The sequence below is a fragment of the Varanus komodoensis genome, unplaced genomic scaffold, assembly GCF_004798865.1.
Source record: "Varanus komodoensis strain SLA01 unplaced genomic scaffold, ASM479886v1 scaffold11, whole genome shotgun sequence".
In the NCBI taxonomy this organism is placed as follows: Eukaryota; Metazoa; Chordata; class Lepidosauria; order Squamata; family Varanidae; genus Varanus; species Varanus komodoensis.
This window is the reverse complement of record NW_025335317.1, coordinates 31,362,357-31,380,713: the sequence shown is the minus strand read 5'-3', so window position 1 is coordinate 31,380,713 and position 18,357 is coordinate 31,362,357. Positions and strand designations below refer to the sequence as shown.

The 18,357-nt window shown below is 45.1% G+C and overlaps 1 protein-coding gene across 1 annotated transcript in view; it reads right to left on the bottom strand.

Annotated features, from left to right (window-relative positions):
* Positions 1-57: 57 nt before the first annotated feature.
* The window catches only part of USP36 (ubiquitin specific peptidase 36), a 27,183-nt gene continuing 8,883 nt past the window's right edge, over positions 58-18,357 (bottom strand). The window contains exons 8-20 of the mRNA XM_044419871.1: positions 16,829-16,911; positions 16,147-16,258; positions 15,722-15,862; positions 14,507-14,607; positions 12,635-12,773; positions 10,927-11,601; positions 10,103-10,218; positions 7,731-8,240; positions 5,813-6,066; positions 4,662-4,817; positions 3,950-4,065; positions 2,901-3,036; positions 58-2,297 (exon numbers count right to left, since the gene is read on the bottom strand). Coding sequence (XP_044275806.1) covers positions 2,905-3,036; positions 3,950-4,065; positions 4,662-4,817; positions 5,813-6,066; positions 7,731-8,240; positions 10,103-10,218; positions 10,927-11,601; positions 12,635-12,773; positions 14,507-14,607; positions 15,722-15,862; positions 16,147-16,258; positions 16,829-16,911 — 2,535 coding nt within the window. The 3' untranslated portion in view covers positions 58-2,297; positions 2,901-2,904. The remainder of the gene's footprint in view (positions 2,298-2,900; positions 3,037-3,949; positions 4,066-4,661; positions 4,818-5,812; positions 6,067-7,730; positions 8,241-10,102; positions 10,219-10,926; positions 11,602-12,634; positions 12,774-14,506; positions 14,608-15,721; positions 15,863-16,146; positions 16,259-16,828; positions 16,912-18,357) is intronic.

Below are 18,357 nucleotides of genomic sequence, written 5' to 3'. Positions count from 1 at the left end.
CACCACTGTAATCGATCACAACAGAGACTGAGGAACGGACTGACTAAGCAAGACACATACACAAAACATTCCTTTATTGCACCACGGACCATCGCTACAACTAGGGCTACTGCAATAAGCCCCAGCATGAGGTGCAAAGTATTTCCCTGTTCTGGGTATCTACATGTGGGCAGGAGATTGTGAAATGGGCACTGCCAGAGTGAGTCTCTGCTCTCCACTGAGAGAGTGAGTGGTCTTAGTGCCCCACTCCCCCAGGAAAAAGGGACAAAACACTGTTAGCTCAAAACAAATGCAAGGGCCAAAATGGTAACTGTTTGATATGTTACACAGTGGAAAGAACTGGGCTTGTTTTCAACCTTCACCCCTCATCTGTGAATGGAGAAAATGGGTGCCAAGGCTGAATGGGAAACAAGATTAATTAGATGCAGTGGATGCAAGAATGGGAGGGATGTGCATGGACTGCCCCTCAGACTGATCGTGCATGTCTGGAAAGGTGTAAGAAAAAGCCACCGTGGAAAGAGTCACCACCCAGCAGCAGATGCAAGGAAATAAATAAAAACCCAGGCCAGCCCTGCAGGAACATTTGCCCATGGTCCCACTGGGCTTGACAACTACCCAGCAGAAAGCTTGGCACAAACGACTCGGTTCTCTTTCATTTCAGCAGCAATCAGCCCATTCTGCCTTGGCACATCAACAGCAGGGCTTTAAAGCATCCTCTGCCTAATGTGAACCAAGGCAGAAAACTGCAGGAGTCACATCTTCTTTAGGAATCCATCACTTTTGCCAATCAAGCTGTGCAAAGATGTCCACTGGAAGTTAATTAGTACATGAACTGATGAAGGATGGGAGAAGACCCAAGGAAGGAAGCTTCCAATTACAGGTGTAGCATTGAGAATTATTATTATTATTCCTTTGTATAGGATTCCTGGCTCAATTATCTGCAGAATCTCCCGTCCCCCACCATCCCTGGAACAACCTCCCTGTTGTGGCCCACCGGGCACCAAATTTGCCAGGTCAAGGCAGCCACCTCTGAGAAGGCCTTTAAAGACCTCCCTGGTCATTCAGGGGCCTGCAACGATTAGCCAGGTGCCTTTCTTTTATTCTTGGCTGGAGCCTTTTAACTGTCTTTTTATTGTTTAATGTTTTTATTCTATTTCATCTTGTTTTATTGTTTTTATAATTCGTTGTAAACAGCCCAGAGAGCTTCGGCTGTGGGTGGCATACAAGGGGGTGCTGAAAAGTTCTTGGCTGGACCAAGCAAACAAGAAAATGAACAAAACCAAAAAACACAAAGCAAAACCAAAATGAAAGCAAAACAAACAGAACAAATGAACAACACAAAAACAAACAGACCCAAAACAAAAGATATAACACAAAACAAAAGTGGGTCAGGCCAAAAACTTTTCAGTCCCTCATTGTAGATGTGAAATAAATAATAATTTCCACATGGAGGAGCAGTCAAGCATTCAAGTCCCCACTTACAGGGTTGATAGGATACTACCTGAATGTGCTGCTGCTTGGCTATGGCTAGAGGATGCTACTGAGAGGTTGTTGTGGTGAAGCAGCACCCTTTAAGGGCGCTCAGAGCGATTTCATCAGAAACAAGAGGCAACCACACAATGATACAGGGCAGGCCAACACCACCAGCAGCCTTCCTTGCTGTACAGAAGTCCATTTCAAGAGTGCTTGCACAGCAGGAGCAGGCTGCAGGGATGTGCTCCAAGATTTCCAGTGAGGAGCATTTTATATACCTCTCTGAAAAGGACAGGACACTGATGGGTGAAAAAAGCCGCAGAAGTTACCCTGTCATAACGATATAGCTGGAGAGTAGGGAAAAGCAACAAATGCCGCTTTGGGCAATAAAGTGTCCATCTCTCGGATTCCTTCCTCTTCCCCTGGCAGGAAAGGCAGGAGATAGCATTGCAGCTCACCCAGCCTAAACTTGTGGGGGTGGAGGTAGCAGAGGGGTTTGATTTCAGAAGGCTGGTCACCCCTGGCCCCACTATTCACCCATGCCCAATGCACACAGCTACCCTGGGAGAGCCCCTTGCACTCAGAAAGGCTTCTCAGAGCACTCCTGGAACTAGCTGGCAAGTGGTTCGTAAGCCCAGGCAATGTGCAGAAGATCCATCAGAGCCCTCTGAAACGGCAGCATTCGCTCAGAGCAAGAGGAAGACCTTCCCTGTGGATTCCATACAGCTGGCAGCCTGCAACTGTTGACAACTTAATTTTGGTCACTAGCAGCTCCAAGGTAGAAGAGTCCGCCATTGTGCCGCTGCAGCCAAGGACTCATCTATCTGTGGGGTTGAGATGGAGAACAAGTTAGTATCAAACTTCTATATGACTGCACGATCTTGACCAAGGGGGCAGGGAAGAGGACTGCAAGAAAAACAACGGCAACCTGTGAATGGCCAGGACCCCATGCATTTTGCAGTCACAGGATTACATGGAAAGGGGTGGGATGGAAAAGAACTGCAACCTTTGTCTGCAGTAGAATCTCAGTGTATTTTGCTTGTGAAAATTCATTCCTAACAGTTTCACAAGGCCAGAATTCAGTTTCTGGTCAGAGCAAACAAAGAACGTATTTGACTACTCAAGTCTAACAATTGCTACAACTATTCAAAATCCAAATTTTAAAGCCAACAAAACAAGAAACTACAGTTGATATAAGACCCTGTCTAAGGAATACTGTGTAACACAGAGATAAGGCTTTTTCTGCCTGCACAGTTTAGCCATTGCATACAGAATTAAGCACCTTCTCATCCCTCACATGCTGGTACCAAATCCCAATTATAAGCCACTTCTCCTTCCCCAATAATTGCCTGTTTGCCCACTGTGAGAAACCACATCCTTGCAATTCCATAAGACCCCCTTGATCAAATTACCCTCAAGTTCCTCACCATCTTATAGCCGATAGCTCAGGCTAGCTACTTTAGCCGGATGAGTCACAGCCCAGAAGTTACGTCGGCTTTGTAATTTTTGAAAAGCATTGAAGTTTCTCCTTCGCTCATGCTTGAGCTTCTTGCTTTTCTTCACCTGCATGTGCAATAAGAACCATGATTGTCCAGTTTCTAACATTCAAGCCTCCACCCCTGCCAAATACAGCATAGAAAGTACACCCTATATAAAAACAGAAAAATTGAGGATTTTAAAAAATTCTATAGATTTCTGTTCATTTCAATTATATTGCCTTTAAGAAAATAGCCTAGTTTAAAAGACAATCTGAGTAGTGAACCTGTTCTCTTAAAATCAACTCATGCCCACTGATGCTAAGTCAAATGTTCTTGTCTATGTTCAAGAACCACAGGGAAAATGCCAAATAAGATTAACTATAATAAGATTAAGCACAATAATTTATTATTGTAGGCTCAGACTAGCTAGTCACTGGGGCTATGACCCAGAAATTGCCAGTCTGACAATTACCAGGACCATGCACAGCACCCAAACAGTTAATCTTGTACTTCTGTCTCATGCCTGCCAACTATCTGAGCTTTACACTGTATTCATGAATGGATTATGAATAGATGCTTATTTTCTATCTCCCAGAGAAGCACTATTTGCAAGGAAAATATCATCCTCTGCTTATAGAAAGTTCTGGACACTTATAACCTGATCCCCTTATCCATACTGACTCAGACATAAGGACCACTTTGTTCAGTAGGTCTAAATTAGTGTCCACAGGACGGCAAAATCAGAAGTAACCTTGTGTTAGTCTGAATAGCCAAACACTGAGTTGTTGGCTGCACAACCAAAAGTTTTGGATTATGTTCCTAGGTCATAGAGAAGTTCTATTAAGAAACAACCCAGTATATTTTAATTATTAACACAACCAACTGGCATGCATGCTTGGTTTAGCAAATGTGTGAATTTCAAAAGGGGAGACCTGATATAAGGTCAGTTCCTACTGGCAGCCGGGCAATCAAGTAAATTGCAACCAATGGCTCCTTACCTTCCCACTGTCGAACTCTTCATCCCACTCATCAAGGACTGTCTGTTTCTGAAGCCACAGAGCCTCGTGCATGGCATCCTGGCTGACAGCTGACACCTCCCCTTCCCATGTCAACACTGTGGAGCAAACATAACAATGCAGGAGAGGTTGGAACTGCTGCATCTCTCTTACTCTCCTGTAACTTTTCCAATTTCTCCCATGAAGAACCTAGCCAGTAGTTGCCTTCAAAAGTACACCAGGGGAAACAGGAACATTATTTCGTTCTCAGGCTTTTCTACCATACAACTCAGAAAACTTTTTCAAAATGCCAGTGCGCTCAATTATTTCTTTTTCTGCTTTAGGATTCAAGGGTGCGGAGGGAATCTGGTTCTAAATGTATACAGGTGCAGTAATTGTTGAAGTCACAGAACCCAAATAAAGTATCTGCATGCACCTTCCTTTTCATTGCTCCTAAACCCTATTCCACTCTTCCTCATATACCTTCATTCGGCTCCCTAAGGTTAGGAAGGTGGTATCACTTATAGGTTAACTAAGAACATTTACAAATTTTATAGTTATTCTACCACAGCAGTTTGATTTTTTTGGTTGCACATCTTGGCATACAACTCAGAACCTTCAGTCTAAGCGTTTGCACAGCTAAACACAGTTTTATGCATATCCCATGGGATTGGAAGGCCTCCTCTGTTCACTGGAACTCTGACCCAAGCAGTACCTTGTTTTCCATAAGCTTTATCCAAAGAATCCTTCAGCAGTTCCTGAACAACATCAGACTGCACACACTTATGTCGTATCACTTCCTTCTTTGGACTTAAGATGTTCAACGGGCAGTTGTCCCCATGTGTAAGTTGGCTGCCCCAGGCCAGTGTTGCTGCAGAGAGAGACAGGTGGCATTAGTGCAAGTCTGGTGCTAAATATGCTAGACAGCTCAGCACACACAACTGAGGGAGCAAAAAACCCCTCTCCATCATTCCCCAGGGACAACTGCAGCCGAAAGGCTTACTTGCCCACTTGAAGGGGAACATAAGCAAGATGCTGACACACGGAAGCACCTCCCATCCCCAGGTTCTTCTCCATTACACCAGAAACCAATAATACAATTTAAGCATGTGCACCCAGAATTCATCCCAAAGACATATTTCAACTTCAGTGCTGCCACAGTTCTTGTTTTTCCATTTTTGTTCGCACCAAGCCAGATGAGAGAACTGGCACATTGCACACCCAGAAAGAGATGTCTGGTGAATCCAACCCAAACGGTTACAAAGTCTGGGGATAAAAAGCAGAAATCTTAGAGAACACCACAGCCCTCATTAGGTAGAAGACCCTGCTCAACAGCTATTTTTATTTGGATGGAAGCTACATGAGCTGTGAGAAAAGATGAGAAATATGGATCTCAGACAACTCAGGGTATTATTTATGACATTTCTCTCTTGCCTTCTTCCCTTTGGAAGAAGGGTCTTCTTCCAAAGTCTTCCTCCTCACCATTTTACCCTCACAATGCCCCTGTGAGGTAGGCGAAGCAGTGTCTGCCACAAAAATCACCCAGTGAGTATCACAACGGAGTGGGGACTAGACCCGCATGTCCTGCCTCCCAGGCCAATGTTCTCACCACATCTCCACGCAGGCTCTCCTCTGGGAGTAAGCCCTGTTGTTCCTCACGGAATACAGGCAGATGCAACAGGGTTTATTTGCAGCTCAGTGGAGCTGGGAGTTTCAGAAAGCAGCAGCTTGGCAATGCTGACTCCAAGGAAGCAGCAGCCGGACCCCTGACTGGAATGTGGGCTAAGTGAAGCAGCATAGCTACCACCGCAGACCCTCGGCTGCTCCCCACCCCCCAGCCAACCCTGATGTAGATGCGTCTTATACCTGGAGGGCTGACTCTGACCGAGGAAAGGCCGTTCTCACGCGGTCCCTCGTGGGCACTGCTGATCTCAGGCACAGAGCCGCTCCGTTTCTCCCTCCTCTTGTGCTTGCGGTGCTCACTCTCTCTGCCCGAGTCTGAATCTGGAGAAGGCAGCTGCTGCTGCTTCTGCTTCTTCTTCTTCTTCCTTTTCACATGGCAGGGTTCCTCCGCAGGCACATGTGGCAGGCAGACCTCTGCTTCAGACCGTGGAGGATAGCTGTGAGCAGAAAATTAGGGTTATTTTTAAACAGTATTCATTTAAAAGTTTGGGGGCAAGGATGGCTGATGCTGGCCCTGTGCAATAACCATTTTGTACAATATGTTAATAATATGTTGAAATATCTGCAACAAAACAAAAAGCAGATAATCTCCAAGGGTAATAAAGCAATATAATCTCTAAAAGTAATTCATAACACATATTTTTTTAAAGTAAATCACTGAAGATTTTAAAATAAGCTACAAAATAAAACTTAAATAGGCACAAATAATATTTACCTTAGAATAAATACTAAGATTTTGGCCTGATCTGCAAATGGGTTACAAATATTAATTACTGGAAATTCAAGATCTTATTTCTGCATTCACAAACACACATGCGCGCACCCAACAAATATACAAGTCGTAAAATATCTGAAGTAACCTAAGATATTCACAAAAAATACATTGTTGTGACCAAAAGCAATGAAAGATTCTTCAAAAAATTCTGCATAAAGCTTCATGACCTGATATACTCCAGTGAGCTGTAACACCACTTTGATTGGAAAAGCCATTAAATATAAGCTCACACTCCCAAAGCGCTATGCCTCTGGCAGCCCTGCCGTAAGTACCCATTTAAGCACGAATGGAAGCCAACACACCTCAGGCAGCCATTCTTCCCTCTTCCCCTCCCCATTTTAAAGTTTAACTCAGACTTTGGGATCTCAAAATTTTCTATGAATCATCCCTTACAAATAATCTAGAGTATTCTTTACACTCTCATTCTTAAAATTGACACATTCAGGAAGGACAAGCTTACTTTTTGTCGAAAAGAATCAAGAGCAGCTGGCTTGCTGAACTCAAACAAATATGATACATAGGTCTTATGTTCATATTTGTTATTGTCAAATTTCCAAATATTTATATCGTTACAGATACAAGGTGGGCCAAGTAAGACCTGCAATAAACTGTTGCAGCATGAAGTTTTCCTGCGTAGTGTTCCAGCCAGCTAGCCATGCCCCCTTCCAGGATATTCCATTCCCCCATCCCACTGGTTTTCAATTCCCCATCCTCCAAACAGGCAGCTAGTATTTGTGGTCATGGAGTAGGTTATCCTTATTAGCATCCCTCACCCTCTTAAGCATCTTGTGCTAGTTTTTTTCTTGTTTTTCTAAACCTTGGAGTTTCTCCAAACCTGCTGATTCATCCCTTTTGTGTATGGATGTGCCATATTTGCTACGTAAACATTTAGCACTCAGAATATTTTGACTCTTTATATGATTTACTTTCTATGCCATGGATCAACACTGCTCTGTCCAATAACTACTGTCCCACATTAATGGAAAGTTCCAGGCCTTCGAGCCTTCAGATGGAATGAACTTGTTATGGAGACCATATGCACAAAGACTGTCAATGAGAAACCCTCAATTTCACAAGTGCTCCTCTAAGTTAATCCAAACACCAGCATCTCCAGGAAGGGGTAGGCAAAGGTCCTGCCTGAAACCCTGGAGAGAAAGCTGGGATAAAAGGAACCAGGGTCCAAAGCAAGCTTCCAATGTTTCCTGTGTTATCCCAGCAGGAGAAAAAGACTGTGACCTATTGCTCAGGTCAGCACCTTTCTTGAAGATGAGGCAGTACACCAGGCAAAACTCCTGTCCAAGGACAAGCAGCCAAGCAAATGTTTACCTGTTCATAGGTGACAACAAAAGTGTGCAGTCTTCCCCCCTCTGCTGCAGCCTCTTCTTCTTCTTCTTCTTCTTCTGGATGGAACTGCCCAGACTAGGATCTGGCGCCCTGTAGTCTATAGCCATTCCCCTTTCTTCTCCCTTCCAGGCTGGCTCCAAGACAGGGATGGCTCCAAAGCTGCCATTTTCTTTCAGTTGCCTTTTCTTCTTGGGAGGGCTTGAGAGCCAGATTTCCTTGGAACTGACACCTGTCGTACCTGAGCTGCAATAGGTTTCTTGTTCTTCCTCTGTGGGACTATGCTTCCTTTTTCTCTTCTTGGAGTTGGCAAGGAAAGGCCCTTTGTCCTTGGCTGGATAAGGGTGGCTTGGTGCCCCTGTGGGCACTGCAGGTGGCGACAGAGGGGCAGCTGAGAGGCAACGTGATTTGAAGCTGGATGAGGGTGTGAAGTTGACAAAGGCGCTGTCGGCAGATTGTGGAGGTGCTGAAGATTTGGAAGCAGGTGAGAGCACCCTAGAGAACCACAGACACACACAAAGCTAAGACCCAATAGGTTCTGGAAGTCTTTTCAGAATTTCACTGCAGTCTCAATTCTATAAAATATGTAACACCACATTCATAAAGAAAAGGCATGAGGGCCACTTATATCACCCAGAAGTATTTTTTTTAAAGCATCAACTGGACATTAGCACTTTTGGTTGTTTCCAAGGACAGACTGTCATGACTATTAAAGTTCAGAATCACTTTTACTCCTTACAAAAGGCCAAATCCTGGCAAGTTTCAGCATTTCAGGAGCAATATTTTCCTAAAGGCTCCACACCATTTCTGTCTCCATCCAAACATCAGGCCATGACTGCGCCCTCTAGATGTTGAACTCTAATTCCCATTAATGCCAGGTAGCCTGGTCAATGGTAGGTGATAATGGGAATTGGGAATCCAACAAATCTGGAAGGCCACAGGTTCCCCCAGGCACAATCATAAGATTAGCTAATTTTCATAAGAACGGGAATAGAACTTTCTAAACTTCCTTTTTGTAGGATTGTTTCAGTGACAGATTCAAAGCCCTCCTGCACTGAGGTAGTACTGATGCTTAAGAATTTATATTCCTCATGGTTGCAGAGATACATATGAAGATTTCAGACAATCCACAAAAAAGTTTTCTTGGGCAAGCGCTGTCAGGGCGGAAGTGTCTGTGCCATGCAGTTTCCTGTTTATATTCTTTGTAGAGGCCACTCCCTACATATATTTTCCTACTATTGCTACATTATCTATTAGTGTTCATCCTCCTAGAGCACTGTCTCTTGCAGAAAATGATTTGCTAAATCCTGCTACTACCTAAACAAAGAAGACAAACTTCTGCTACCTTATGCTAAAAAACCTAGAATGAACAACTTAATTACAGCATAGACACTATCCAGGACTGAAAAATGCAAAGTGCTTCCCTGCAGAAGGAGAGCTATGTGGAGGCTGTGTGTCCCTGAGGTACGTATCTATGGAGGGCTTAAATAACTTTGCTGAGGCCAAGCAACTCATGAAGAAGGGGACTAAATAAAAGTTTGCCAAGGATAAGGCTAAACGTCTGGGTATTACTCTCAAGTATCACATCCAAGCATAACAAGCACACTCAGCCTGACTGAGCAAGATTCTCAAGGCCAAAACAGACATTACTTTAAATCCCTATGTGGTGGCCACTACTTTTCCCCATTGTAATGTAGCAATTCAGAGTACTAGACTGGGACTTGGAAGATCTGTGTTCTAGTCCCAATTCAGTCATGAAGCTCAATGGGTGACTTTTAGCTAGTCACTGACTCATAACCTAAGCTACCACACAGGGTTACTGTAAGGGTGGAGGATTATATGAGCTACACTGGGTTCCTTGCAGGGAAAAGGATAGCATATAAATGTAATGTTGAAACTGTAGTAGTAGTTGTTGTTGTTGTTGAGGTACAGCCTTGCTCTGGATATTACGAGCTCTCCAAGTTCCAAAAGACAGGCCAAAAGCATTCAGGCCAGTAACAGTGGATTCTAGCACAGAGCCAAACTCTATCAAGAGATTCTGGTGACCTCTTCAATAAAAAGAAGGCTTTATTTTAGGAAACATCCTTGTAGCATAAGACAGTCTCATTCAAACCAGGTGACCTCCAGATGTATAGGGCTATAGCTCCTATTATCCCCAGCCAGCATGGCCAATGGCATGGCCAATGCAAGCTGAGACAACCGAAGTTCATTCATTCGTTCCAGTTCTATATCAGCCAACAACTGATACCTCTGGAGGGTGGCTGCTTCAGTTAAAGCTGCCTTAAAGAGTGGTTCTCATAAGCTGCACAACTACACATCAAGGAAGAACGACAGGACACACCTGGGGCACAGCTTACCTGGGATAGCCCAGCACAGCGGCGTGGACGGGGTGGGTGGTGTTTGTGGCAGCTGGTGGGGAGTGGGGCGGCGCCCGACGCTCACTGCCGCTCACCTTCTGCAGTGTGTTGCTGCCCTGTAGTTATCGACATAAATAAAAACTTGGTGGTCTAAAGGAGGTTTCCATGACCCCAGGGGGCAAAGGGTGGAATAAGAAGAGAGAGGTAGGGAGGAAACAAAAAGAGGTGGGGGTAGGGCAGAGAGGGGAAGAAGAATCAGAAAAGTGTTTGTTGTTAGAAACAAAGGGAAAACAAGGAAGGACATGTAAAAAGACAGATGTGTTAGAATAAATAGTGGGCCATTGGGAATGTTCCCCTCTCCCACTGGCACGCCAGGCTTCATCTCTGAATGTGCCCCCCATATTTCTCTGCTTCAGTTCCCTGGAAAATCTGTCTCCTTAAGTTGGGCCTCAAGAACTTGCTGATAAAGCTTTATCAAGGAAGGGGATCTGAGGAGAAAAGCGCTACGCACATTGCATCCCAAGCTTATCCCTGCAGAGAATGCAAGTGCAAGGCACACTGTTCGCTTCACACAGGCCGCCCCTCGGCTCAGGCGAGCCTGGAGCAGCAGGTAAGACACCAAATCAATGATACTTGGGCCTCACAAACTAGCCAGGTGTGTGCAACTGCCCGTGGCTATCACAAGTGCAATCTATTATACCGAGCCTGCAGCATCACCACTAGACTGAAACGGCCACCTGCTCTTTCCCCAACCTCCCGTTGCCTCTCTCAATCCTGTTTGTCCCAGCTTGGAGTACACTGAGGAAAAGCCCCCCCAAACCCACCTTCCTGGCAGAAAGTGCCAGTTTCTTGGCCGGTGGGGGTGACATAGTACTTCCCAGCTCCAGATTGGTCACATTAGCCAGCGATGGCGACTTTAGCTTGGCAAATCTGGAGTCCTCAGGAACATGTTTCCCAGAGGCACAGTCCGTTTCCTGAGAGGAGCAGTAGCCGTTGATGCCCACTGTGGACTGCGGAAGTCCCTTAATGGAGTTATGTGCTGGGCTGGAGCAAGAGGAGCTGCTAGAAGATGAAGACGACGAGGAGCTGGTGGTCAAAGAGGAGGAGTCCTTGCTTGGTAGCTCTGCGCCTTCTTCACGCACTTTGGCCTCGGGGTCACCTCCAGAAGCATCTGGCAGCTGCACAGGCGATGCCGAGTGCTTGTCTCCCCAGGAGCTCTGCTTGCCCGTCTCCGACCTGGCACTGCCGGCCTCACTCAAGTCCTGAGATGATTTGAGTGGCAGGAAAGGGTGTTTCTTGCATCTTTTACTGAAGTCATCCAGAAATGTGGGCTTGGACGGGAGCTTGGGTGAGGAAAACCCAGTGATAGAGATGAGCTTGGGAAGAGGAGGAAGTGTCCCATTCTGAGGCTTGGAGTTGGAAGCAAAGGAGCTGCGGGGAATGGGAACACCAGTTTCCTCCGTATCTGAAGGCTTCTTAGCCTGAGTCACATCTTGCCTCTGTGGAAGAGAGGGATACAGATGTTGGAGACAGACACAGCCAACACCATGAAACACGGCACTCCTGCACCTGGACAACTAGCTTGGGAAAGCCCTGTCTTGACCACACCCCTGCAGGAGAGGCTCTTGTGCAAGACTGCCTCCTGTAAGGGTGGAAGGAGAAACCATACAGATAGTTAGCAAGTCTGGACATCAGTTAGTCTAGAACCCTTCTCTTTGCCATCGAGGGGTAATATTCAAATCCACACAGCCTCTAACGCCAATTACATTGTGACTGTGGCAATGACTTACAGGACTACGCCAACAGGACAGGCTAGCACTGTGCTAGAGATTACGCAGGTGTGATGTGATTTCTCACTGTGAGAGTGTCCCTTCAGATACTACCCCAGGGTTACATGAAAGTACATACAAGTACTCCAGGCAACCCTTAACCTGCAGTCTGAGGGGGCATGGCCCAGACCCATGACTATCTTGTCATGAAGAATTAACTCCACTGCTGTGCTGAAGCTGAAGAATTAACTCTAACTGCTGCAGTACCCTAAACCATGAAAACAAAACGTCTCGCGTGTTTGCCCATAAACGTACTGGGGGGCGGGGGGGAGTGAGAATGCTTTTTTCTCCCCAAGTTAATCCTCACAATTGTGAGGCTACTTCCAGAAGTTGTACTAGAAGTTTCAGCACAACAGCAGCGCCCATGTTCTGTGTTCACACTTTTAACATACAGGGCACAGCCTGTATGCTGCTGCAAGGATCTCCGTATTTGTCCAATATCTGCATGGCTGCTGATATGCTGGAAGAGCATGGGGCACCCCACACCCTAAGATGTCAGAAGCCAGAAAAGTTACTAAGATGCCAGTGGTTACCAGGAGAACTCTGGTGTCCTTGCTCAATCTATTTCAAGGTCACAGCTCACAGGATTCTCCTCAGTCCAGAATATGGATTGCCTAGGTGCAGGTTTTTCCTCCCCCCCCCCCCCCCCACTTTCAAGTTCCATGCACACATAGCCCAAACAGTGGCCTGGGAGGACACTCACTTTGCTCATTAGTGGTGATGAAAGGGCCCCATTGGTCGTGCTTTTCTTCATATGGTCAGCGACAATGCCTGCTCGGCTGGGCATGGGGCAGCTGCTTTTGGAGACAGGATTCTCAGGATTCTTCCTGGTACTTGGGATTCTTGAAGAGAAGGCCAGAGGAAAGAGTATGTAATTTTTATTAATTCATTTGAAAGATTCATTTTCACCGTAAGGCTCTTCAAGGCACTAAATTGCCAAAACATCAAGTTATTTAATAAGCTCCAGCAACATTAAGAACAGGAGAAGAGAGTTGGGGTAGGGTAGATACCCAGAACATACTAAAACTCCAAATCTAAAAGTCCCCTGCAAAAACAATGTCCCTCACCTGGCACCAAAAAGCCACTCCATTAATCATCAGGTGGCCCTCTTCAGGAAGAATGTTCAGAACCTGGGTGCCACAACTATCATGGGCCACTTTGTATTAATTCCTGAAAGCAACAGGACCCAAATAAGGGCCTCAAAGGAAGATATTCATGACTAGGTATCCTGGTCCCAATCCATTTAGGGCTTTAACACTCACAGGTCACTTGAGGAGAACCAAGAAATGTTTGTAAGAGTGGAAGGAGCTGATTCACACAGCTGATCTTAAGCAAGCAGCCCTGCTGCCCTATTTTCTATCTAAACGCTTCCTGTTGAGGACCAAGAATATTAAGCATAGGAGGACCTGGAGCTTTGGATGGCCTTATATCAATTCCATCTTATTCAGCAATGCCTACCACAGCTCACCAGTACAACGTTTATGGGCACCAATGTGCCCACAGCTATTTAAAAGATTCTTTAAATTAAAACTAGGAGGGTGGCATGCTGCAAAGAGTCAGCTTTCACACCATCTTTATTTCTCAGGTTCACATGTAGGGCCAGAGGACGGCTTTTTGTAGTAACGCAGAAAAATACAGCTGTAGGCATGGTGGGGAGCCGTGAGAGTGTTTTGCTTATGAGCAGTGGCATGCCCGTGTTGTTTTGTTTTTTAATATTACGTGTTCATTTGTACAGGTGTTGTGCATGCATTGCTTCGGTTTTTGTATTTCTTTGGTGCAGCGTGTTTTTCACCTTTTGGAGTCATTTGCTTGATGTAGACATGGCTGGGTCTTTTCCTTGCATCTGCTTCTCTTGAGTATCACCAAGATTTACCCTTTTCACAGAAGGCAGATTTTGGGAGCAAATGTGTGATTTGACATTTGGGAGCTCAGATTTTGTTGGAGCAGAAAACCTTGGGGTCAAAAGAATGGCTTTGTGTTTTGGAATACATACCCCGTCTCAGCCTTGCAACTTCGATTCTTGGGCAAGTTACGCTTCTTTTAGTAGGGGTCATGCTCTGCATGGCAGCCATTTTGTGAAGAGCGAAGGCCATTCTCATGGTAGCCATTTTATGACAGCGCTCACAACACTCTCAAAATTCCAATTGTGCTCACAGGACCAAAAGGTTTTGGGACGTTACACTGGATAAGAGCAGCTCTCCAAGATTTTGGGGAATGGCCTTTTCCCAGTCTAACCTGGAGATACCAGGATCTGAACCAAGGACCCTTTGTGTGCTAGACATCTGCTCTATTGACTGAGTTAAAGCCCTTCCCCAAATTTGAAAAATGACCAAATACAGTTCAGCAACATTCAATGAGTGGTAGGGCAGGCCCCTTGTTAAAGAGTTGCACTGTCATGTAATTATCCCCAGTATGTTATTCAGGTAGCTCCATACCCTGTTTTCAAAATGGAGTTTTACCTGCCCTCCAATCCACATGATGAGCAGAACTGATAGGGAATTATGTATAGCAAGAACCCCTTTGAAACAGGCATGATCAGGAAAGGTTGGCAGCAGGTATACAGGGCCCCACTTACCTAAGGTAGAAGAGCACGTAGGCCTGTTGGTTGAGAACCACTTTGATGTTGCTTGAATGTACCAGGGAGTCATTCATCTGGTACCACTGCCCATTGCTAGCCTAAACATGGGAGGAAGAAAGAATGATTTGCAGCTGCCCCTTAGCACAGATGGCCAGCAGAGTGCAGGGACTCCAGTCCTTCAAGGGTTATTTATTAGAAGCGATTGTATAAAGTAACAGAAGAATATATAGTGGCTACAAGTCATGAGAGCCAGCTGAGTGCAGACAAACAGTAATGGCAAAGAAACTTGATAGTACAGGCTGCCCCCCAGGGATGAATGACGCCATCTCACCACGCTTTGTAAACTTCCTGTGTGGCATCTCACTGGCTAGCACCATTAAGACATGATTGTGGTAGACTAAGCTAGACCAGCTTTCCCCATGGTGGTACTCTCGGTGTATTAGACTACAACCCCCAGAATCCTACAGCCAGTTATGGTGACGGGGGGAATGCTGGATGTTATAGCCAAAAAGATTCAAGAAGGATGACAACAAAATTGTTGTTTGGACAGCACAATTCTCATGATGTGCCACTTACTTGTAGCCAACCTTTTAGGTTGGACATGGTCAGAGACTCCCAAAGTTGCATATTCTGCCATTTTTTTTTCTTTTTGCATTTGAATCTTTGGACAGAGTTATTAAAAGTGTAGCCAGCTAAGACAAACTGATTCTAAAAAAGATCCTGGACTGTGCAGAAACTGATAGATTGACTTTATCATTGAAAGAGAAGGAAGATACTGACTTCTATCAAACTTGGGACTCTTTTTATTACTGGCTAGAGAAATGGGATTTCACATAGATTTAAATATGTTTTTAAGTTATCATAAATGGAAAAAGAAGGGTGTGAGGGCTGACCCAGCAGACCCAACCTTTTTGATGATTGATGCTGTTTTTAGTTTTTGTTTTTTAGGACTATAATTTCAAATAAAACTTATTTTTAAAAAAAGTGTAGCCAGCTAAGAACATCACCATGGAGTCAGTGAGGTGTGCAGCCACACAACCTCAGTTGATCTTGCAAGGAGGGTATTTATGCCACTCAGCATTCCAAACAATCCCTTGCAAAAGCTGAGCATTATCCCATTGCAGTTGAAAGCAAAGCTTCTCTCCCAGTACTAAACCTAGCCGCCCCCAGCACTATCTCTTGCCCCCCATCGCCCACAGACAAAGCACTTACCTTGATGTAGCAGTAATAATGGCCTGCATGGCAGCTGTATCCTGAATGTACAAGCACAGCATAGAGACCATACATGACAGGGTCACCGTTGCTCTGTGACATGTAGGGACGGACATTCAGGAATTCAGGGTAGCCTACATCCTGAAAGGAAAAAGGAGAAGCTCACAGCGATCTGTCTCACCCATCTATAAATTGTTTCTCATGTGAGCATGCAGGCCCATAACTGGGAAGAGCAAGAGCCATGCCAGTCCGTGGAATGATAGTCAGGATTTTAGAACAAATGAATAGAAATGCAGTGCTACAAGGCTGTATGAGGGGCAGCAGTGAAGTGAGAAAGACACTGGCAACATGAACTCATCCAAGTCCTCCTATCGGGGGAGAAGCGACCATGGTATCACCCTCCCCTGCCTTCCAGACTCCCACACCTTGGTGATCTTGCCTCCACTGAAGTTGGCAAAGCGCTTGAGCGAGATCGTAAGAACGTTGGAGGCCCGGTGAATGGTGAAACGCTTGGTGGCTGGCACCTTCTTCTTGCACCTGCACAGAGGAGAGGCATGATCAAGACTGTGTGCGCACTTGCTGGGAAACACTGGATTGGCGCTGCAGGTCTCAGAGGGAGATGGTGGGGGGAAGATAATCCTGAATGCCCACCTCCCATGACATGGCTGTTCAGCTGCCCCTCCCACATGCAACCTTGAAAGCCTTTGGGAAAAGTGTGTCTTTCTGTATTGTAGCCTGTTCTCATCTGTACTACACAAAGCTTCCAAATATTTGCAAAAAATAATTTGGTCTCAAGTAGAAGGTGATGGTATCAAAAATCTAACACTGCGCAGATACACATGAATTATTTATCCATTCCCTGTCTGGGTGTATCTACCTACCCCACTCTCCTTTTTAATACATCCTCATTTTATTTTTCAGGAGTGAGTCAGCAATTACTGAACCTGTGGAGTATAACAGATCTGCCTGAACTGACACGTTAGCTCTTCCATGCTAGAAGTATGCCTCTGTTTCGACAAAGCAAAACAGCGTAATTTCACCAAGGGGACAAGGTGCATAGGAGAAAGAAACATGTCACGAGGAAGGCCAAGGTAGAAGGTAACTCACTTGGCACACATGTAGGCATTCTCTCCACTCAGCACATCTGCCTTTACAAATAATTCTAATGCCCGCACGATGTTGGCAGCTTGCTGTAATGAGAGATGGAAATCCAAAAGAGTCCTCCAAGTCAGTTGAAGAACAGACACACACAAGTCCAGCTTGCCCACCCTCAGATAATTAGTATTCTCCAGTGTCATTAGGGTGCAGTGCTTTAGAATGGGCTCCATCCCTCCCAGCTGCTACTATTTTTGCTGAGAGAAGGATAGCTCCATCCACACAGAAGGCAGTTCTTGCACTGCAGGGGTCATGACTTTTAGATGAGTGGCAAACTTTGAAACGGCTTCCTCTGATGTATCATCACCATATTCCATCACTTTTCAGAAGGGGTCCTTCAATGCTGGTGGGGGTGGGGCTTTTGGGAGGGCTGGCTCCTAGTCTCACAGCTAGTTCTGTAAGACTCTCACAAGGGAAAAAAGCCTTCTAAATCTTCGTGATATTTGACACGAGAGAGTATGACTACAACGTATCAGGAATAATTGTGATTTCTTTTGACTAGGGGTTCAACACCAAGGGCTTGAACAAAAAACCATCATGAATTGGAGGACTGAAAAATTAGTTAACATGGAACTTTAACTTCTACTTCAGTGGCCTGATTATCTGAGACAACCAGCACAGGCTGCAACATCTACATCATAGGCTGGAAAGTGATTATTATGAAAGATATTTAAAACAATGAGCATGTGATTAAGCACATTTCACAGCTCTCAGCAGAATACCTTCCACTGCCACTGTATTGTCCTAAGCTGCTAAAATGAACACTGAAACCTAGAGCTTTTAGGGTTTTAAAATATTTATATATTAAGTATTTATTAGCATGAGGTTCACAGGACTGAGAAGACCCCAAAAGCAAGACAATACAACTCAGATGTCATGTATGGTGTTTAAATTATCTAGCCCCAACTCAGAGTCATTGCTCAGCTTGAAATATGATTCCAAATCACTGAACAGATACCACAACGATGGGACAAGGTGGCAGCAAGATTTTCTTTCTGAAGATGCACACAGCCTTGGACAACGGCTGTAAATTAAGTGACATACCCCATTCACTCTCTCGTCCCTGCATCCATTTCTCCACAGCTTTCCCCACGCAAACTTTTGCTTTTTTGCTTCCTGTACATCTCAATGCATTAGACGGTCACTGTTGCCTCCTGCCCATTACGCTTCCATACAGCTTTCCCCAAATTGGTGCCCTCCGGGTGTTTAGCACTTCAACTTCCATCAGCCTTAGCTATCATACCCAATCAGACTGGCTTACCACATGCTAAAATCCTCCCTGTATGCACTGTTCCTCCAGGAGTCAGAAGCTACTATGAGGCTATTCATGCTAACAAAAGTATGCGTGGACATAAAATATACAGTATATCACAGAAGTGAATACACCCCTCACATTTTGCAAGTATTTTATTGTATCTTTTCATGTGACAACCCTGAAGAAATGACACTTTGCTGCAATGTAAAGTAGGGAGTATACAGCT